This window comes from Python bivittatus, unplaced genomic scaffold (genome assembly GCF_059951505.1).
Source record: "Python bivittatus isolate LINGU-HERP-01145 unplaced genomic scaffold, Pbiv_v1 ctg000690_np1212, whole genome shotgun sequence".
Taxonomy (NCBI): Eukaryota; Metazoa; Chordata; class Lepidosauria; order Squamata; family Pythonidae; genus Python; species Python bivittatus.
The window spans coordinates 7,638,333-7,661,157 of record NW_028277096.1 but is presented as its reverse complement, the minus strand read 5'-3'; the positions used below and the strand labels follow the sequence as shown (position 1 = coordinate 7,661,157).

Below are 22,825 nucleotides of genomic sequence, written 5' to 3'. Positions count from 1 at the left end.
AGCCAATTTCAGAAATTCCACTACAGATTGCAATGGGTTGGCCAAGGGGCTGGACTGGTGCTCAGTCTGGACTATGGTCACCATAAGACCTGATTGGCTGTTCCTCTGCTTCTTGCTCTTCCCATCCACGTAGGGAAGTCAAGCCTCACTGGCTAGCTTCTGCATGGATTGGTCTACCAGTGCCTGCCTTTTCCTTTTAGGGATTGTTCCCTCCTTAATAGTCCTTATGCCCTTCCTTTGTTTTCTCAGATATTTATATACCAAGATTTCTTCATCTCCACCTCCAACATTTTCTCACATTATCTCCTTTGACACTAATGCAGACCCTTCCCTTTTTTGTTCTTTATGGTACCTTCTGAGGCTATAAGTCTGGGTAGGGGGCGAGAAAACAAGGTAGCATGCTCCACCCAGCCTGGGCAGAAACTGAAAGGGTTAATACTGGGAGATGTACAGATGTAAAGGTTGAATGGAGCATGAGCTTCTAGAGTGGAGGATGATTCATTGACTTAACAGGTCATCTTGGATCAACTGCAAGATTATTAAAAAAAAAAAAAAACAGCCAACCAGCAGAGAACACAATAGTCTGGCAGCCCAGGTTGAAATGGCTGCCCAGGGTAGCAACCAACCCCTGAAGGGAAGAAGGCATGCCAGGCACTGCAGCCAGTCAGAGCTGGGACTGCTACCAGAACTGAACAAAGCACTGGAGACCATCCACTCTGAAGGGCTGAAGATGTTTCAGACCAAAAACCAGCAGTTTTGAATTCCAACTGGAAAATCCATATGCGAAATGCATTTGCAATAGGATAAGAGTTGGATGGAGGATGACATCATCTATTCCTGCATTCAGAAAGCAGTGAGTGGCCCAAACTGGTATGCAGAGGGTCACAATAATTCCTGAAAAGATAGTAAGCACAAAAACTGCAGAAAACCTCTCTGTGAGCAGGACGTCTCTCAGCTGTCTGAGATCTTGGAGAAACTTTTCACGTCAAAGCTGACAACAGCAGCCTTGTCCAATGTGATGTCCTCCGGATATACGGGATTGCAACTGCTATCTTCTCCAGCTGCAGGACAGACATCTGAAGGGACACCAGGTTGGAGAATTTTGGACTAGGTAGAGCAGGCATGTAGAACCTGAGGCCTCAAGGGTAACCCTAACCCTAACCCTAACCCTCAAGGCCTCAGGTGCTCCCCTTAGGCCTTAGGAGCAGCCCCAGAGCCCTTCCAAAAAATGCTGCTTCATTAATTGCATTTAATTAATTTAAAACCAGTGTCATTGTTGCACTGGCCCCACCCATTTCTTTAACCTGGCCCTGTCTGCATTTTGTAGCCTGGTTCCCATAGTTCCAATCAGCAGCTAAGTCCAGCCCTCAGCCTCAGCAGCCTGGATTAAAACGAGACAGCTCCTTGCAACCCAAGGTTCATCAGCCTCTTAAGGCAATACTTTCAGGATGTTCTTAAGACTGATGGAGGAATGGGAGAAAGATCTGAACTAAGTGGCACCAGCCAGCAAGAAATTCTTCCCATGCCAATCCTAACTGAAATTATAGAGCTATGGAAATCTTGCCCTTTCATTCCATGAAACTTTGGCAGGACAAAAGCTTGCTAAGTAGTACCCTGTTTTAATTAGCAGAAGTGGAGTGTGCCTTAGATATTCTATTTCAAGTGCCAGAACAAGAAAAACATAGAAAAAGCTTTGAATGTGTTGAAAGCATTGGTCTGCATCATTTGGAACAAAGAGTTTCAATAGCAGCCTTTTTATTTCCCCAAATCCCATTGCAAAGATACATCTTTGAGATTATACAAAGCACCCTTGGTGCCCAGTACAATAACTCAGGGTTGTCAGCTTATAGATCTCCAGAAATTGTTGCACTTCAACTTGTATCACTGTCAGCCCGCCTGGCTAATGATCAAGGATGATGGGACTTGAGGCCCAACAACATCTAGAGAGCCACAGACTGCTCGGTCCTCCTTGACTAAACAATATTTGGGTACCATGTGCTCAATTAACTCTTGCACGCCCCTTACCAGCAGACTGTTTTCCTTCTTCAGGCTGGCACAGCGCATCTGCAGCTCCTCTAGGGCTGTCAGAAGCACTTGGTTTTGACGCAGAAGACAGCGATAACTCACACCATACTGTAAACAGGAGGAGGAGTTAAAGTTAAAAGAAAATATAGGAAAAGGAGAAAAAAAGGTGGAAACTATTAGTAATATCTCATTCTGTACTAATTAACACCACATAATTCCAAACATTCCATGAAACCTTTCCAATTCTGCTTTTGCCTAGATGTGTTAGCTAATAGCTCTCAACATTTCCACACTCATTAGAATTATGGGAATTGAACACCAATACATCTTGAATGCACTAGGTCGGAGAGGGCTACACTTAAAAGTTGTGTAGACAGGAACCAAACTCTTAATGGCCAACATGGGAAAATAACAACACACATCACTACGTCACTGTTGCCCTGGTACATTTTCTCCTATTTTAGAGAATGTCTCCCACTGACTGCCAGGAGAAACTGTGTGATGCTTCGCTTTCTAAGCACTACAGTCTTTATAGGAGATAGTAAGAGTAGCATCCCTAGCAAGAATCTTGCTCAGATTAAAAAAAAATCTTGGCTCAAGACTTCTTGCCAGAATCACTGCACCGGCGCCGCCAATGATGATACGGAATCCTAAACTGCTTTCTTTCAACATTCTTAACCTGGTTACTATAGTAACTCATTTTCTGGTTTTCCATGATCTATTGAACCATAAACCAATCAAGCAGGCAGGGTTTACACGAAGGGCTAAGCCAGAAAAAGTCTAAACAAAATTAACTCTGAACAGCAATTTAGGCAGCCTTGCAAATGCCTCTGCTAGGTCTCTAACTGACCTGGTTAAACAGGTGGTATGAACAAGCCACTGAGGAAGAGATAGAGATCTAGCTGAATGTTAGAAAAAACCCCTAACAGCCAGAGCAGTTTGTCAATGGAGCCAATGACCCAGAGAGGTGGTGGGTTCCCCTTCATCTGATGTGTTCAAGCACAGGCTGAATAGCCCATCTGTCTGGGGTGCTTTAATGTGGAGACCTGTACCCAGCACAGGGTAGGATTTGCGGGCTTAAATAGCCCTTTACAATTCCATGGTTGACTGAACAAGTAGGTCCATTAGATTGGGTGAATCTAGTAACAAGGTCAAGGGTGTTGTGTGAATGCAGGCTGGGATTTCATATATAAATCATCATCATCATCATCATCATCATCATCATCTCTCAGTACCAGCCAAATGTGGTGGAAAATCAGATTCTTGCAAATCCTGTCTCCCCTGCTTTTGATTTTCCCCATCATTACATTATTACTGGTTGCCATGTCTTTTGAGGAACAGACAAATCCTTTTTTAGAAACATTATTCAAACATTCTGTGCCTCTTTTTCCTGACTGGCTGTTTGCTCCCTTTTAGGAAAGGGAGATTTGGAACTTTTGGCTGTCTCCCAAAGCAAGAAAAGTTAATCGAGCTGCTTCTCCACATCTCTGAACCTTCAACGGTGATGGCAGATGCACCGAAGCTATGCAATAGCTTCAAGGCATCTACAAAATATATTCCCACAGAGCTTTTTGTCCTGCCTTCCCATTTTTACAGCTGCAGGGTGCAGTAAATAAAGCAGATATAAAAATCCAAGGAGAAATAAAAAATCTGAGATGTGTTATTCCTAATGCAGTGTTTCTCAACCTCATCAACTTTAAGCAGTGTGGACTTCATCTTCTGGGAATTCTGGGAGATGAAGTCCACACTGCTTAAAGTTGCTGAGGTTGAGAAACACTGCTGTAAAGGCTGATACGTTTCCCTGATATGGAAGAATCATATCCTTAAAACTTTCGTTTGCTGTTATATAAAGCAACACTTTGGGGCATGTGCTAGATGGCTTTCCCTGAGAAACAGCAACCTCTTGTCAGCCTTTTAGAAGAAAACAGCAGCAAACCCCACCCAGGCTTCCATCTGCTCCCATTCCTGTCTCCATGTCTGAGCACAAGATACATTGGCATTTCCCCTTTACTTCTGGAAGTATAAATGAGGCAACAGTTACTCAACCTGTTGCCTGCATGGGACTCAACCTCCTATAATGCCCCAACAAGCAGGTGAAGGAGGTTATTGACAGCTGTCAAATTGAGAGGGTCTAGCTCTTAAATGGGATGTTGCACAGGCCACCCTTACCTGTGCAACATCCCATGAATACCCATGGGATGTATTCATACAACACTTTTCACCAGGTCAGGTAGAGACTTAGAAAATGCATTCTCAGAGCATTCTAAGCTTGCTTGCTGTTAATCTGAGCTACTTTTATTTATAGCTTAGCATCTTATGGAAGCCCAGTCAATGTATTAAGTTATGATTCCATATATTATGAAAACTCATAAAATTGATGAATTCAGTTACCAGTTTATGCATGTTGGGTAAATAGAACTATAATATTCATTATGTGCAGACATTTGATGTGCACGATTTTTATTCTTTCAATAGGAGCCATAGAGTGAGTGGAGAGAAGGAAGATCAAGACTAGGGATGTTCATATAAGCTTTTTGGAGGTCATATGTAGCCCTGAGGCTTCAGGTTGTGCTCCTCTCCCCTAGACAATCTCCATGATTCAGCAGCACACCAAATATTATCACTTTGCAGCCTAGCAGGAATTACCCCTCCCGTGATCTTTAAAGAACTCAGATGTAATTAAAAATCTATGCCATTCCAGCAAAAAGGGGTGCATTAAGGCAGCCAGTTTCACTTTCAATCTTCTCTTAGCCACTTGCCTGTTTGAATTCCTTTTGCCTGAGCAAAGAATGCTCTCTTCAAATCGACAAGGGCTTAAAAAGCTGCTATGCATTCAAGGTCGAATCTCACAGAATGAGAAGTAATTGGCTTCTCTGAGAGGACAGGTCATTTGATTCTGGAAAGTGGTGACATCCCAAAGAGAATGATTCAAGCTGATGTATTTAGACTACAAATCTAGTGCACACAGGTGGAACAGCCTCCTTTACAGTATGGCAGATTTGTCCAGGATGCAAAAGATGATGAATTGTAAATCCTTCATTTTTTTTTTGTAAATTGTAAAGCCTTCAGATTTATGGAGGGTTGCTACTCCTTGAGGTAAGCATGGAATACTTCTGGCCCACAAGGACTCTCCATCTGATCCATGAGACCTCCCATGTAACTCCTCACCTGGGACCTGGGACTCTAAACCATTTCCCCAAGTCTTCCCTCTTATTTCATTTCCACACCAATTGTGCAAATGTCTTTAAGCACTCCTTTCCTGGGTCTTTAATCCCATCTCACCTTTGCTATTGAGCTGGGACCACCCCTCACTACTGGCATGCAGCCTCCAACACATATGCCTGGGAAAATGTGGGGCAAGAGAGATCATCCAGTCCTGTGTTAATCTGTGCAATTAACTGGCAGAAATTGCTGTACTGATCACCAGAATAATATATTTTTAAAAAATTATTAGATATTGTGAGATAAGGAGTATATCAGTGGATATTGAGCCTGACAACAGGCTCACACCCACATTACAGATCTTTAAGCCCCTCTCTTCTACATAAATCAAAACCAGAATCATGGTACTGAGGAGAGACTATACTTCAAGAACATTTATTCATATGAAGAGTCTTACTGGATCTGTTCCAAAGTTCTGCTAGTTCAAAATCTGACATTGCTCCATGGTGGATAAACAGAAATTACTGGGAGAGCAACAAATGGCCCTCACATGCTTATCTTCTGCAGCTGTAATGGATGGCACGAGTGGGGAAGATTCTGGAAAGGAAGTTCAAGGTTGTCAGGAGGGGGGAGAGGCATTCCAGAGCAAGCGCCTCCTCAGCCCGTAACAAGAAGAGTGTGGGAAGACGAAGAGGATGAGCCTGGCCCCTCCCTAGAGTCTCAAGGGGTATATCCACTTGTTGCTTTAGTCTGGTGAGATTCTGTCTATTAGGTGCAAGCTAATAAAGGAACTGAACTGTACTGGATTGCCTTCTTGTTGTTCTTGGGCTGAACCTGACCTACAACCTTCCAGATGTGTAATTCCCAGCCAGCTTTTGGCCATACTGGCCAGAGTGTATGGGAGTTTAATTTCAATACATATTTTGTAAGAGTAGCATTCATTTCATTGTTTTTCTCTCTGTGGCACTGGCTGCTCATGCTCTAAGCAATATTGGATTTTTATTGGGGGGTTACTACTACAGAAATCACAGAATCATCAAACATCAGGTTTGGAGAGGACTTTGAAGATCATCCAGTCCAACTTCTTACCCAGTGCAGGAAATCACTACTATAGCATTCCTACAGATGACTATCCAGCCTGTTTAGACATCTAGTGATGGATCCATGTCCATACATCATTCTTCCAAAATCTGAAAGGTTGATTAACTATTTTTCATTACTGAGAACATCATCGAGGTAGGCATTAACTATCTGAACATCTCATTAATGAAATTATTGATCTCAACTTCCTTTTGTCCCCATTGTGTAAGATCATACTGAATGCTCTGGCAGCATCCACATAGTACATTTAATCTGGTTATTGGAATAATCTTTTTCTCGTTTTGCCCAACATATAGCTAATCAAACAGGCTAGGTTCTGTGTAGCTATGTACAAACCAGCTGATCTTGAGTTGCCATCAGAGATTAATCGTTTGGAATGTTGAAAATATCAGATTATTGGCTTTCATGCTGTATTTTCAGTTTTGTCCCATTCTTGAGTTGAAATGGTCAAGAGTACTATATGATGAATACATCAAATGGAAGAAGTATTTAAACCAGATTGAAACCTCTCTCAAACAAGGTTTCTTAGAATCCTATTTACTCATGAAGTTAAGAGCCCTTTGTATTAGAGATCACTTTTAAAATGCTACTTTTGTAGGTACAGCATCACACAAACAGGCTTGGAACTGGTATTAAAAGCTAGAGCATACATCTACCTCTGGAAAATGAACCCATACCTTCCAAAGAGTACCTTGAGTCTTATGAAGTAGGGAAGGGTATAAAGGATTGTATAAATAAAGAAATAAATATAGTACCTTTTTGCTTGCTTGCTGGTTTATTCATCCATTTAACTAGGCTTATATGCCTCTCTGATCATTGCTATTTCTAAACAATTTACGTACCAAATTTTCATAAACAGGGTTAAATTAATAATAAACAATTACAAAACAATAGCATTAGAACATTATCCCTTCGTGAACCAAGGAACACTAAAAACTCACTTACATAGATACTCTCACTGAGGTATCCACTTCATAAGAGGTCAGTTCCCAAGGTCTGTTAGAATAGCCAGGTTTTAATCTCAGCAGGACTGGAGCTAATTGAATCTAGGGGGAAATGCTCTTCCAAAAAAGGAGGAGGGGGGAACAGTTGGGAACACCTACTTCCCAATCCCTACTGATGAGATTCCATGAAAGAAAGGACCCAGAGGAACCTACCATTCCTGATCAAAAGAAACCCAGGTCTTGACCATGTAGGGCTTTAAAGATAAGTGTCTTCAAGAAACCGATTGGCATCCAGTGCAGTTCTTGAAGTAGAGGTGTTACTTAGGTAAACACACATAATTATTTGAGCTGTTGAATTCTGGACCAGCTATAACTTCCAAGTGGTTTTCAAGGGCAACCCTTGAAAGCACATTACAATAGTCCAAATGAGTAAGTGACTGTGATGGAATGGAATTATGAAGGCCAGGCTCAGGGAGATAAGCGTGCTCTTAGTTCACCAGAGGAGCGTGGGAAGTTCAAGAGGATGAGGCTGGCACCTCCCTGAGGAATTCACGGTGTTGTGGCTGGCTGGCATGGGAGCTAGGTTTCAGTCTGGGGAGATTTCTGTCTAGAGGTTGTAGCTAATAAACACAGCAGAACTGAATTTGCATTCTCTTGGAGTTCTTTGGGCTAAACCTGACAGTGACCAATACATGAGCGACTGTGAGCAGGGCCTACTGCTCCAGGAAATGCTGTAATTGTCACACATAGTGCAGTTGTGTAAAGACCCTCCTGGCTATCACTGTTACCTGCTCTTCAAGTAGGAGCTATGACTCCAGAAGAATCCCCCAAGTTATGAGCCAGTTCAGAACAGGGGAGGATGACCTCATCCAGAATCAGAGATCTAATATCTAGATCTGGCTGGCTTCTTAATCCAAAGTCATTCCATCTGGCTGAGCTTGTTCCTCCCTATCCAGACCCTAACAGCATCCAGGCACCGCAACAGCACTTCAGTAATACCAGCTATTTGGCCAGGAGATGAGATATACAATTGGATATTATCAATGTACTGATGATACCCAGCTTCATACCAGCACCTTCATGCAGATGTTGAAAAGGACTGGGGACAGCATCGAGCCCTATGGACCCCATAGTGAAGGATCCTAAAGTTCAACCGTTCCCCCCTACCAACTGGAACCACCTCTATAGAAAGAAGGTATAGAGAATAAGGAAGATGACCTTGACAGAAATATGTAGGAACCGTCACCTAGGCAAAAGGAGCTGAAATATTTTTTAAGTCCAGAGCCGCTTATGCAGACACCTCCCTAATTCACTGGAATATAAAAAGGGGGAGGAGGTACAACACAATCAGACTTCCAAGATTCTGTTATTATACCCAATCTCAATAAAAGTAGTTTTAGCCTTCCTGGGGGTTCATTTCCTGATCTGTTCTACCTAGTGGGGCTGACAGAAGGACAACCACTGAAAAGTCCAAAGAGAGATTCAGGAAGACCATGAGGGTCACACTCCCTTATCCCAGTCTTGCCAGAGGTATCTACTAGGGCAATGAATGTGGTCTACTGGGAGCTAAGGAGTAAAGCTTTTTGTCTTGTCTGTTCTGTAGCCTCCTTACTTGACCATAGTCGGAGGCAGAGAAATGGACCAGATAGTCCTTTGGTCTAATTAAAAAAGGCAGCCAAAGGCCATGCTGGCTGGAATTTCCAGGAACTGAAGTCCAACACATCTAGACTATACCAGGATGGGGAAAGCTGGCCTGGAGACAATCACTGTCCCTTTGATAAACAAGGCCAAATTATCCTTCCTTCCTTCTTAGAACTGGGGTTCCCAAAAGCAATGAGATATATAGTGATACTAACTTCAGCTGTATCTTCACAGTATCTTAAGGCAGGTTCCAAAATGCTATTTCATCTTTTATACAAATGAGTCACAGAGGCTTTCAACGGTTGCCAGGTTCTGAAATTCATTTCTGTTTTAAAAGTAATATATTTTGTAAAGTGCATTTATAGCATTATATAATAAAGATCCTAATTTGACCCCAATATTGCCTGCTACGGTACATGCAGAGCCTCTTGGGGATATTGCCAGAAATGCTGCTCAAATGGCAAAGACATAAACAAGATGAGCAATTAATATGAGAGAACTATGGCCTTCAACCACTTCTTCTGGACTTCCCAAAGCCACCTGGTTGATCACAAGAGGAAACAGCTAGCTGTACCATCTTCGGCATCCACCTTTACTGCATATCCATAATAGTTGAAAATAGATTCATCGCATTCAAAAATAGCCCATCCTAAGGCAGGAGGAACACCTTAAACAAATTCACTAAATTTAGTCTTTTAAGTAGATACAATGTGTTGTTACTCTTTCTCTCCCCCACCCCCTGCCCCAGAAAACAGTTAAGGGCACAGTGACACACAGCACACATTCACAGCCTGGGGCCCTCCAAAGGCTTGGTATGGTCCTTAGAACTCCTTCCAGAATTGTCACTGATTTGTACTTTTTTAACATGGCAGGGAAAATTATTAAATATATACAATTAATTAATAATTGATCTTTTTTAATTAACTATAAATTCTATCAAAGGTAGCTTTTGTCCTAGTCACTTTTTGGACTGACCCAGGAAGGAGGAGGACTAGGGCCTTGTCCATTCATGGTCTTCTAGAATGGGACCATTCCATCAAAGCTGATCCACAATCAAGATGCTCTGCCCAATTTGGTCCATCCAATGACTTGACTGCAGCAACCCGGGTTATGTCCCAGTGCAAAAAACCCTTCCTTTGCCTGTTGCACATATCTGCATGCACTAATGGGCAAAATCACAGACATAACACTCTTTAACCAGATCAGTTAAGGGCCTAGCAACAGCATCCATACAAGGTGTTAGGCTCAGTTACTTCTGAACTTGGTTTGGTTTTGTGGCTCAGTGGTTTGTACAAACCTAGAAAATGGGATACTTCAGTAACCAGCTTAAGCATGTTGTGTAAATATCTCTGAATAGCCTTAATTTAGGTGTACTATGTAATCATCTTGCCACATTCTCCCAGGCTGGTTCACACAACATGCTAACACAATGGCTGGGTTTCCATAATGTGCTGAACTACAAATTATATTTTAAATTAGTCACAGGTTGTATAAATCAAGCCATAACTTCAAAGCAGATGTTGCTTTGGATTTGTAATCCTTCCCACCACTTTTTCCCTTGTATTCTTTTCAACCAGAAAATAAGAATAAGGAAGGAAAGGCAAAACAGGGAAGCAGTAAAAACCCTCTATCTGGATGCATTTTATTCTGTACAGCTGGGTCTTTCAGGAGCAGAGTTGAGAAATCGAAGTGCCTGGGATGCCTTTAAAAAATTCCCAGAAGGAAGCAAGTTGCATCTGATTCCCATCCCCACACCCATGGATACAACCTGGATGCCACCATCTCCTTTAGCATCCAAGTCCCTAATCCCAGTGAGCAGCTTTTCACTGCAGAAAGCTCTTCCACTGCAGCATTTATGCTTTCAAAGGAAGCTCCTCTCAAGTGCTATTTGATTTTTTAAAGAAGAAAGGGAGACTAGAATACACCTGTAAGAACAGGATTTCTGCTGCCATTGAGCACCACTAAGTATCTCCTTCATTCCTTCTCTCCTTCCAGGCTGCTGAAAAAATATCCGATGGCTTCTTGGCTTGGGAGCATATTTTGCACTCTCATTCAAGCCAAGATATACAGTATAGTGAAAAATGGAAGTGTAGAGATGTATTTATTTTTATTTTATTTTATTCAATTGCTATGGCTGCCCACTCACAAATATCTATAGGCAGCTAACAGCATTAAATGTGGCAAAAACTTTTTTAAAAATCCAGAACCCCCCCCCCCCAAAAGAACACTCAGACTCTAGCACAGGGTCAAAATTCACATAAACATTAACGCATTAATGACTCGCACAACATCCTGGCCCAGTGCCTGAGGAACCGCTAAGTCCCAATAGAAGAGAATATATGTAGCTCAGGGTTGAACTGTGGAGTCCTTGGTGCTCTCTGAGCTTGGTTGTTTGATTGCAGACATTTCATTACCCAACTAGGTAACATCATCAGTGCTTCTGAGTGTGGGGCTTGCTCACTGTTTATATACAGTAGCTTGCCCTGCCAGTGTTGGTGGTGGTATGGTTTCCTCTTTGGTGGTTCCTTGATTAGAGTATTGATTTCTGCTTGATTGTTTGTCTGGTGTTAATCTCTGCTTATCTGGGTATGAGCTGCTGGAGAGGATAAGTTCTGGTCTTCTGGTCTGGTTCCTCTGATCTGTTGGTATATTTGTCCATCAAACGGAAAGTAGGTAGTGAGGCAGAGGTTGATGAGATCCATGATTCTCAGTATTTCAATCTTAGTGTATTTGGTTTGGTTAGGTTGAGTGTGTTGTGTACTACTGCTGCCATGCTAGTTCTGGGTCTATGTATGTAAAGAATGCTGTGACATTGAATGAAACCATAATTTCATCTACATCTATTCATCTTCATCTATGTTTAGGTCTTTGATTTTCTGAAGGCACTGTAGTGGGGAGTTGACAGGATATTCACTCCCCTCTGTGAGATGTCCAAGCTTTTTTGTAACTTCTTTCGCTATGTTGTATGTTGAGGTCTCTGGTAGCAATACAATCGGACAAAGAGGTATGTCAGGCATATGTATTTTTGGGTATCCATAGACACGTGGGAGGATGGGTCCGTTGCTTTTCATCCGCCACTGTTCTTTTGTGATCTGGCCTTTCTTGGCTAGGTCGTTAAGGGTTCTCCTGATCAGGTTGTCTAGTTTCTCTATTGGATTGCTGTTTACTGGGATGCAGGTTTCTTTGTCCTCCAGTAATTCTTTGGCTTTTTGTATGTATTGTGATCTGTCCGTGATAACTATGGTTCAGCCTTTGTCTGCTGGGAGGAGGAGGATGGTTTGGTCCTTCTTTAGGTTTTTGAGGGCTGCTCTGCTTTGAGTTGGTTCTGATTCTGTGTTCTTCTGGTCTGTGGTATGATTGTCTGCCTTACGTTTTCTTGGGTCTCTGTGGCAAGTCCTATGGTTTTAAAAGCTGCTTCTAAGACTGCAAAGAATTCTAACCCATCCAGGTTCAGGTACCTCTTTGCTTCTGGGCTTTAGCTTGAGCAGTTTGGTTTGGAGTTCTGTTTTCCTTTTTTCAGCTTGTCTTAGGGATGCAGTCTTGATGGTGGTCGTCAGCATTTGTGTGTGTTCTGGGGTCATGGTTTGTTCCAGTTGCTTCTTGAGGTTATCTATGGTGTGCTGGTATTTGTTTAGTCTGAGGTGAGCATCCATGACTGTAGGTCATCAAGGCCTTTCTAAAGGCCAGCAGGCTCAGGACCATACAGATCTTGGGGTAGGGGGTGGGGTGCTGTCCCACAGGGCAAGAACAGTGACAGAGAAGGCCAGCTTCCCGGGTCCTACCAGATCAACTCTCTGCCAGCTTCCCATGTATGTGTGAGAGATGGATGGCTGCCAGCTTAACTGATTGGCAAGCACCTTGCCACATGCTACTTGGTCTAAAATGCTAAGGAACTAGATGACACCAAGCTAATTAGAGATGTTGAAGGAACACAGATCAGAAAGTGATATTTCAGGAATCAAAGATAACATTTTCCCTATTTATCCCAGATTTTTCCTTGTGCTTGATTTCCAAAATCAAATATGTTGTGGGCTCAAATCCTACCAGGAAATTATACCCAACTGGCATAGATATTCCCAGCATGCAACACTTTCTAGAAGACCAAGGATGCATTCTCAGCAATAAAAAAAGCCTTGATTTATAGAAAAGCATGTAGTTCAATAAGAATCAAGGAGTAGGGGGCTCATTAAAAATCAGGGTGCTCTGATCCAGTGCAGCAGAGATAGACCTATTATTTGGAAGTTCAAGGTTTACCTCCTGTCTTCACTCAAGGGCCTGCCTCTTTTGTGTGACACCATTACAATTGCAAGGAATCCAGACTATTTCCCTCTCCATAAAACAGGATCCAATACAGTAAGCTTCTTGGGAATACAAAAGTAGCTTTTGTTCCCCTCATAACTCAGCCCAAATCATAGAAGTGGCTAAATATCCTGCATTTTTCGGTAGATTCAGATAATCATTTTCCAAAAGGGTTGGAGTTTGGGGCAGCAGTGCTTAATGCAAATAAATCCAGCATGCTTGGGCTTAGAAAGTTCTTCCTGTAACTGAGACCCTGGAGTAGAGCCACTCCCAAAAGTAGGCAGTATAAGAACAGATGTGTGCAATTTGTTTTAGATCTACTGGCTCTGTTGAGTTTTGCTTTGTGATTTCTGATTCAGAGAGAGGGAGGGAGACGGAGGAAGAGGGAGAGGGGGAGAGAACAAGCAATAAATCTGACTTGGGGCTCTGAAGTTCACTCTTCCTTCCCCAGTGACCTTAGAGGAAACATAGCTCCCTCACAAGGACCACTATAACCATCAAGAAGTGGGGTAACATAATGACTAAGGAGAAGCCCTGATTTCATCCAGCCACTCTTCATCAAGCTTTGATGCTTCTACATATCTTCTGTAATATGGATATAATAATAACAGCTTACTAACTGGCATTTGAAGCAACTGAGATAATGAAAAGAACATGTTTTGAAGGCAGATTTGCATATATACTTACAAAATCTACTAGTCCTTACCATATACATAAACATTCAAGCACTACATATCATATACTTATATCCTCCCCTTTTTCAAGGCGTCAAAGTGGAGTACATATCACACTTTCTGCCTATTTTTCTCCAGAACAACAATCCTGTGAGGCGGGTTGGGCTGAGGGACACACACACACACACACACACACACACACACACAGCCCTACAGACATATTTGAGTAGGTAGAGAATAGAGGGAGAGGGGAACACCCCTATCCATTTTGCTAATCTTGTGCATTAGTTAACTTAGAATAGATCATTCATAGGTGCTTCTGGCTAGTCTGATGGTGGAGTACTTAAAAGGTGTTGCAGAGATGCAAAATATGATTAGTACAGAAAGAACATAAGAGGAACTTGGTTGCACCAGATCAAAAGGTTTCTTTCTCCATCTAATCCAGCTCCTTGTTTCCCAATAGCTGAGTCTGCACAAATTAGACTAAAATGGGGGAGGGAGGCTAATGAACTGGGGTTCAGTATGTTGAGTGAATTCAATTCATTACATTAAACCATAATGCAATGTATTTATTTATTTGAGTATAGCACAGAAAATGCACAGAAATTGCATTTTGTTAACCTGGCTTTTGGGTTTAGCATGTTGAATAATATTAGTTCAAAGCAAATTGCACTGACTGCCCACCTGCTACTGGTCAGATTTCCAACGTTTTCCTAATGACAATTAAAACCTTAAACAGCTTAGGAACCCAGTACGAAGAGAGATCTTCTGTCCCAGTTTATACCTCCCTGAAAATTAAGATCTGCAGGGTGGTTCCTCCTTGGCACCTCAAGGTTAGGAGAGGCGCATTATGTGGGGACAGAGAAGAGGACCTCTCTGTTGTGGCACCCCAACATTGAAATGTCCTTTCCTGGAGGCCAGACTGGTGGCAACTTTGCTTATATTTCTGTGTCAGGTAAAGACTTGGCTTTTCTCTCTGGCATTTGGAACTTAACAACCTCAGCCTGGTGATGCCCTATTGTCCCTTGTCAAAATCTGTGCCTCTTGATTGTGTTATTTTGGTGACTGCTGTATTTTACACCACTTACTTTATGGACTGTATCTTATCCCATCCTATCCTTAGGACAGTCTGCTGGCTATAAACATGAATAAATAAATTAGCAAACCCAGCCAAAAGTAGCCACGAGATGCTTGCAAGGGGGTCTACCAGCAAGGCAGTTCCTCCTCCCCATTGCTGCTTCCCATCCATTGGTATCATGCTCTGAACATGTTAACTGCATGTAGCCATAATAGTTCATGGAAGCTGCTGCATCTTCGCCATACTTTAGCTTCTCCAGAAAAGAAGGGGGCTTCTGCTAGCTGAACTGGATACCCAGCTCTGGAAGGTCCCTTCCAACTGGATTTTTAAATGGCAATAGTGCTGCAGCTTGGATGCCATGTGGGAAACATGGTTCCTCCTTAATGTCTGCCTACAAGGTTTACCACATCCTTCCTTGCAGTCACAGATTTGTGGCAGGAAGACACCCCACCCCCCATGAAAAAGAAGACAGTTATAATTTTGCATTGGTTACCAAGGGCAGAAAATCGAGAGTAAAGTGAGAGCAACCTAGGAGGAGCTATGCAGGATCAGACGAAAGGTCCATCTACTCCACCCCCAGCATTCTGTTTCCAGCAGCAACCAACAGCAATCCTTTGCCTCCTGTTCCCAGTAAGGTCCAAAGGCTTCCAGGTCCTATTTTTGGCTTCAGCACTTGCAATTAAAGTATATTATCTTGAGAGAGAGAGAGGCAATCAGCAAGCTAATCCTCTAGGCTCTAAAAAATAATGAACTTTTGCATCTCATACATCTCAAAAGGTGGTCTAAGCTGACTGCCATCAAGCAGCCTTTAATGTTGCAAGACACTGCCACCGATCAGCCCGAGCTGGGCTACCTTTCACAGATAGACAAGAATGCAGGGAAACTCTGCAGGCAGAAACAAACCAACGGTTTCTAACAGAAGACGGCCAAATGCTTCTGAAATGTCACGAGTCTGGCATCCTCCCACACTTTCAGAGATAGACTGCCTCTGAACATGGAGGATCTTCCTCAGAGAACCACACACAGACGTTCCTTCCCTGTGCGGAGCACCCACCAGAGGACCCACCTCCTTACCTGCACTGATGCCTCCCCCGCACAGCCTCCTAACCCTTCCGCCGGGCACACCTCAGTGCTCCCGGGTGCTTGCTCCGGGCACGGAGAGCTTCCCCGAGACGGGACCTCCAGCTCCAGGGCTGCCTGGGTCCCTTCGGCCCCGCCAGGGCTCCCACTTTCCGGCATGGCTCCCACCGAGATCTGCGCTCCGCGCTCAGCTGCGCCGTCGCCGGTCTTGCTCCGCGCCCAACGCGGCAGGAGCTGCACACGGGGCTTCCCCCAGCCCTGCCTCTTCATCGCTCGGCGCGGAGCAGCGGGGGCGACGTTCCCTTCGGACTCGGCTTGGCGGCGGCGGCGGCTACCGCAGCGAGACTGGCGAGGCCGGGGCACGCGGGGTGCCGCTGCCACGGGACTCGGGCAGCCGCGCTGGCATCCCAGCGCCAGCCAAGGCGGCGTTTGGGCAAGGAGCGGGGCTGCGGCTGCTTCACCGCCTGAGTGGAAGGACCTGGCGGCGGCGGCGGCGGCGGCGGCTCATCGCCGAGAGGGGCTCGGCTCGCGCGTCCTTCCCATGCTGAGCTGTCACTGGCTTGGCGGCAAGAGGAGGAGGAGCCGGCGGCAGCGGCGTCCCCCTCTTTCTGCTCGTACAAAAGGTCCGGTTCTCCAGCCCGCTTTTGCTCTCGCTGGCGGCGGCTCCTCGGCGGCCAGGCGCCTTTTGCCGGCACGTCTCGGCGGGCTCTCTCGGCTGCTCGGTCCGCGCGCCCTCGGGGCTCGCTCCAGGCCGCCGCCGCCGCCGCTTCGTCCTCCCGTGCGCTCTCGGACTACGGAGGTTTCGTCCGGCCGGAGGGATGCCTCATGCTCAGCCGCTCCCGGGCCGGCTTCAGAGGCGACGGTTCGCCTCCGCTTCCCAGGCGGCTGGAGCGAAACTCCTCGGGCTTGGAACCAGAAGCCGCCGCCGAGCAGGAGCGCAGGGCCCGGTTCTTGCAAGCCCTCCAATAAGAAGTAGCTCAGGCGGTTTCCATGGAAATGGTGGCAGAATGGGGGCGTGCGGGCTGTTTATTGATTCGAGGTTCCGGGACTGCACCAAAGCGCTGCCACCGGGCGAGGAGGGAGCAGGCTGGCGGGGACGAAGCGGGAGGCTGCTGCCCGGACCGGTCCGCGCCAATCCTGGGGTCGCCGAGCAACCCAGGGCACTGGCAGGGCAGCCGCTTGGTCCCTGGCTGGGCTCTTCTCCCTGGTTAAGTCTTTGGTTTTGCCTAGGGGGATGCGAAGTGAATGAATCCCTGGGGGGGTGGGGGGTTACATCACAAGCTAGGCTCTGGGTTTGACTTTGCATTTGCAGGAAATGTGAACCTAGTCAACCGGGGTTTATTCAAGAACCATTATTAACCAAAACGTGGCTTACTATAGGGGAATGAACCCAGCCGCAGTCTAAATCATTGGAGAAAGCAGACTAGGATGGAGATAAGCTTGTGCACAAATCATGAGCTGGCCTTCAAGAGAGGACCAGAGTGTAACCCGCTGATTATAAGCCAACCGTTTCCAAGACAAGCGCTCTGTATGCTAAGCCTGGCTCAGGCAATTGGCTGCTCTCGACAAAGGGATGTTATGAAAATATTAAACACACAAGCACACACCAAATACTGTATAACCACAAACCATAAAGGACAGTTTTCGTCCTATAATCATAGTATGCTGCCGTATCTTAAGATGACTTAGGGCCAGTCTCTGTTGCTGTGAGGAAAATAAGAAAGGATTACTCACACTGCCTTGATCAGTATGAACATCAGGATATAAATCTAATATAGGCCCAGGAGGAGAGCCTTCTCTGCCGTTGTCCCCACCCTTTGGAGTATTCTCCCCTCAGAAGTGTGAAGGGCCCCTATCTTCCTGGCTTTCTGAAAAGGATTAAAGACCTGGTTCTGCCAGGGTGATGGGGCGATATGGGCTCTAACTGTCCTTCCCCAATCTGGGGTTCTCCAGTTGGGTTCAACGATAACAGTAGAAGTTTGATATTGGTTTGGTTTACATATACTTTATGGGGTGCTGATTTAACTTAATGGGTCGTGTGAGCCCAGCCATAATGGTTTATAAACAATAATTTATCATGTATTACAATGTGCAAATCTAGCCATTTGTTACTCAACTAAAGCATGGCATAATGTGATGAACAAAGAGCCAGTAGTGGCTGATCAACAAACTATGGTTCAATAAAGCATGGATTAACTTAATCCAATAAGCCACTGGGAAGTTGCTGTCTCCTAAAACATGCCATGTGAATTCAGCCACTAGGTCTGTAGTTGAACTACTTATATGTGTTGTATGAATTCAGTCATTGTCTTGGCATCATGGCTGAGACCATCAAGGCCATCATGGTAAGACATATATAGTTTGGGTATAGAATGTTATTAGAATACAGCAATTACATTTTGTTAACCTGGGTTTAATGTTTAGTATGTTGTGTGAACCCAGCCCTCATGAATGAAAGAATTTTCAGAATCATTTGGGGAAAAGTAATGTGCATTTTAATCTATGCATCTTAACTGCAGGATTTCCTGGACAGAAGAGTAGCACCTTAAAGACTAACACATATATCACCTATAATATTTCATGGATCACAATCCATCAGGTGTATGGGGGTGGGGGTGCACACACACACACACACATACATATATAAAATATGCGCACCAGGGATGTACAAAACCTATACTTCTGTTCCTTCTCTGAACTACGCTAATCTGTCAATGGTCCAGTGATTTTGTAAACGTTAGTTCCCCAAACCAGAAATTTGTGGTGTTCAAGATGGTACTCCAGATGAGACAAGTTTGTCTCAGAATGGCACCACTCCCTGTATACCACAAACTGTTTCCGATTCAGAAGATTAACTCCTGGAAAACTGCCAGACCACCCTAGAGCAGCAGGATCAAAGGAAAATTTTCTTCCCCAAAGAGCAAGTTTTGCTTACGCTGAGTTCATGTATTGGTAGGGGATGAATTAAAGTCAAGGTCTTTAATCTGGGGTCCATGGAGCCCTTGGGGTCTGTCAATAGTTTTCAGGGAATCTGGGAACTTGGATGTGAAAAAAATTACAACTTTATTTTCATGAACCTCTAACTGAAATTTAGCTTTTCATTCAATAATGTACATAGGCAACAAAATAATTTATGGTCTCTAGACTCCAAAAATGTTTATTAATTTCAATCAATATCACTATCTAAAATTCTTATGCCTTTAAAACAATATTGTCTTGTTATTGATTTAATGAATGAGTAAAGAAGCACATTATTACTATATTATGTATTTGTTATTTTATAATATTTAATAACCGTATTTGAACAAAATTGATTTCCTTTATAATACAATCTATATCTATGCATTTTATTTTGCACATTTAATTACATTTTTCTGGGAAGGTTTCACCAAACCTTTAAAGGTATCCAGGGCACAAAGAGGTTAAGAACTCCTGCATTAGAGGAAGAAGCAGTCAGAGGGAGGTGGTATACAGGAGGTGCTCATAGTAAAAATTACTTCCTTTAAATTGTGGCTATTAACAAAATAGTTGCTGAATGTCATACTAATTGACGTACCAATTAGGCATTGTTAAACTAATCAACACGCACAGCATGTGTATTGTCGTGATTAAGATGCTGGATTTGGACTGGTGATATCCAGATTCAAATCCCCAGTGGACACAGAACACAAGGAGATGTTGAGTTTGGACCACCCTCTCTCTCTTTCTCAGTCCAACCTATTTCACTGGTCCAGCAGTCTTTCATGGTCCTGTCTCAAGAATCATTTTTAGATGAGGAAGACTACCAGAAGGTATCTCAAGAGCTAGATACAGTACTTACAAGCTTTAGCAACTATGCTGAGTCAGCAAAAGGTCCCACCATCCCTGTCTCTGACCAAGGAGGCTGATCTAGATCACGCAGGGAGTCTTTTCCACCCTGCTCTGAGGGCACCTCTGTCTTCTAAGATACAAAGTCGCAAGGTGGAGAGCTGTGGAATCCTCACCCATGTTGAGGAACAATTGAATCAAATAATGTCACTCCATATTAAATTGCCAAGTAAAACTTGACTTGATCAAGGCCAGCAGTGCTCAAGTGAGATCAGAGACTTCTGGTATTTGAGGAGCAACCTGGGCATGACAAAGCAGCTGGAACAACAGTGATCTGTGAAGGTCATCCTTGCTATAAGAACATCCCTGGCATTTGACTTCAGCCCAACTAATGAATTCCCAATTTCCTTACTCCTTCACATGCTGCTTCCTCCAGTAGCTTGGTTCTGCATTCTGAACTTGAACTGGATTTATAACTACAAGATTTGCTTGAAGGATTTATCATGGAAAAACCCAGATAACAAATTGCTGTTTGTGAGGCCAGGATACAATCAATTGTGACATTAAAAAATACTTGGCTTAGTCTAATCCATGAGAAATTCTATAAAATTGTGAATTCCAGCTCACCCGTTTCATGATGAAATCAGCCTCTGCAGTTCCTTTGCTCCTTCTTCCAGGCCAGCTTGAGGTCATTGCCAGAGAATTGAAACATCCCCTTACTAATGTTTGGCCTTTTATAGAAGCTTTGGATGACATCATCTAAAAAACTCTAGCCATGAGCCTTAGATTTGCTGCTTTTTGCATTGCAGCTTCTCCACCTCCAAAGACTAAAACATTAAATGGGAGGTCTGGGCATTTGCCCTGTAAACGGCAATGACACAAGAACACACCAGCTGCGTTGATATAAAGCTGGAGGGAGTGGGCAGCTCACCCCAGATCTCTCAGATGAAAAACAGTGAGTCTCATCTTAAAAGGGCAGTGCCCAAGTCCTTCCCCACATTAAACTGCAGAAGATTCTCCTCTGCCAGATGTATGACTTTGCTTTGCATCAACAGCTCCTGCCTAATTTTGAACGCTAATTGTCCTCCTGCTTGGTCAACAACAGAATGAAACCTACACAGCATTTATGAAGGAAAGGCTGCATGATGCATGGTGTTTGCCATTACATATATGCACACTAAACACCACATCTATACCCATCTATTTAGAACAGTGTTTCTCAGCCTTGGCAGCTTGAAGATGTGTGGACTTCAACTCCCAGAATTCCCCAGCCAGCCATGCATGGCTGGCTGGGGAATTCTGGGAGTTGAAGTCCACACATCTTCAAGTTGCCAAGGTTGAAAAACTCTGATTTAGAAGCATCTTCTAGAGAGACCCCAAAAATGGTAATCATTGCAGATGACTTCCCTGACTTAACAACAGGGAGCACCAAGGATAAGCAGGCATAAATAGGATCAGCTGGCATTTCTGGTGCTGCAGCTTGTGCCCCATTTTTCAACAATGCATTATCAACTTTTTCCCTAGCCCTACTCCTCCTATATTCTAACAGTGGCTTGGCACAGAAATCTAATACTTCAGGGGTGTCCACGGAGCAGAGCAGGAGGGTGGTAAAAAAAAACCCTCAAGGTGGCAGCCACCACCCCATGATCAAAGCCCCACCCCTTTTTACATGTCATGCATGCAACACCCATTGAAAGGGGGTGTGGCTTCCATTGTGTAGTTGCCATCTTGAGTTTTTTGACCCCTCCCCCCCACCAAGGATGCCCCTTTTTCACTTCCTTCTGACGTGAAGACATGCGACAAGAGTGATGGGAAAGTTTTATCTGCTAAATGGCGGGATATCTGGTTGTTTGGTGTTGTGATGGGACGTATCTATGAGGAGGAGAGTGATGTGGGAGATCAAGGCGATCAGGAGGGAGGGGGGCATTCCAGGAGGGGGGAGGAGGCAAAAGAACACAGTCTGCAGGGGGAGCGTGAGAAGAGTAAGAGGTTCAGGGTTGCCACTCCCTAGAATCTCCCAGGGTATATCCACTAGTTGCTGTAGTATAGAGTTAGTTTGGCAAGATACTGTCTATCAGGTGTAAGCAAATAAAGGAACTGTACTCAACTGGACTGCTTCATCGTTCCTGGGCTGGTCTGACAGGTGTAAACCATTCTTAAATATTGGACTGTTTTCCCCTCCCCACAGCTCCTTAATTATGTGGGAAGACTTGCCACAATGGAAGGGGAAATATTTTGCCCATGTTCAGAGGGACAATGTCCAGATTCCAAGGCAGGAGCATGGAAATGCTTAAGAGTGAAGCTGCAAAATATTACTAGGCTAAGCAGAAATGCCTGTAGTTCAACATTGCAGTTAAAATAGGTCACTGCTATTTCCAAATGCATAGGCACAGGATGTGTATTTAAAGCGTCACACTTCCTTACCTCAATTCTATTCAAAGATCAGAGCGGGGGGAAGGGGGAAGAGAGGAAGGACACATTTCAATCCAAAATGCACACATTATGGATTTAGTATCGTTGCTGTCAAAAAGAAAGCACTCATACCTTCAGTACAAAGATTGCATTATAAAAAGAGGACAAGACGCACATTATTTTGACAACAGAGCAAGAGCCATCGGACAAGATGAATCATGCTTCTGAAATTCAGCATACAAAGGAGTGCCAGCAAATTTGAAAGGAGATGAGAAGGGCTGGGCCACACCAGAGAGAAAAATCTAGGACTTAATTTGGGCCAGTCAGACTCCTACCACGTGCTTGACAGGCAAGAAGACAGTATTGCTAAGACTTAATATTTTTTATTTATTTATTTGATTTATATAGCCGCCCATCTCAGACCAGTGACTCTGGGCGGCTAACGATAATAAAAACAGTCAACGCTTAAAACAATACAGAAAATTAAATATAAATATAAATACAGCCAAGAGATCTTAAAAAACCACCGATAATCAGCACAACCACGAAACGGGGCCCTTCGCACCCAGGCCCTGGCTGTATGCCCCTGGCCCAGGCATACA

At 44.0% G+C, this 22,825-nt stretch overlaps 1 protein-coding gene across 1 annotated transcript in view; it reads right to left on the bottom strand.

Moving 5' to 3' along the window:
* TSPOAP1 (TSPO associated protein 1) overlaps positions 1–16,495 on the bottom strand; it is a 71,940-nt gene extending 55,445 nt beyond the window's left edge. Inside the window, exons 1-2 of the mRNA XM_088152321.1 lie at positions 15,999–16,495; positions 2,026–2,133 (exon numbers count right to left, since the gene is read on the bottom strand). Coding sequence (XP_088008447.1) covers positions 2,026–2,133; positions 15,999–16,274 — 384 coding nt within the window. The 5' untranslated portion in view covers positions 16,275–16,495. The remainder of the gene's footprint in view (positions 1–2,025; positions 2,134–15,998) is intronic.
* Positions 16,496–22,825: the final 6,330 nt, after the last annotated feature.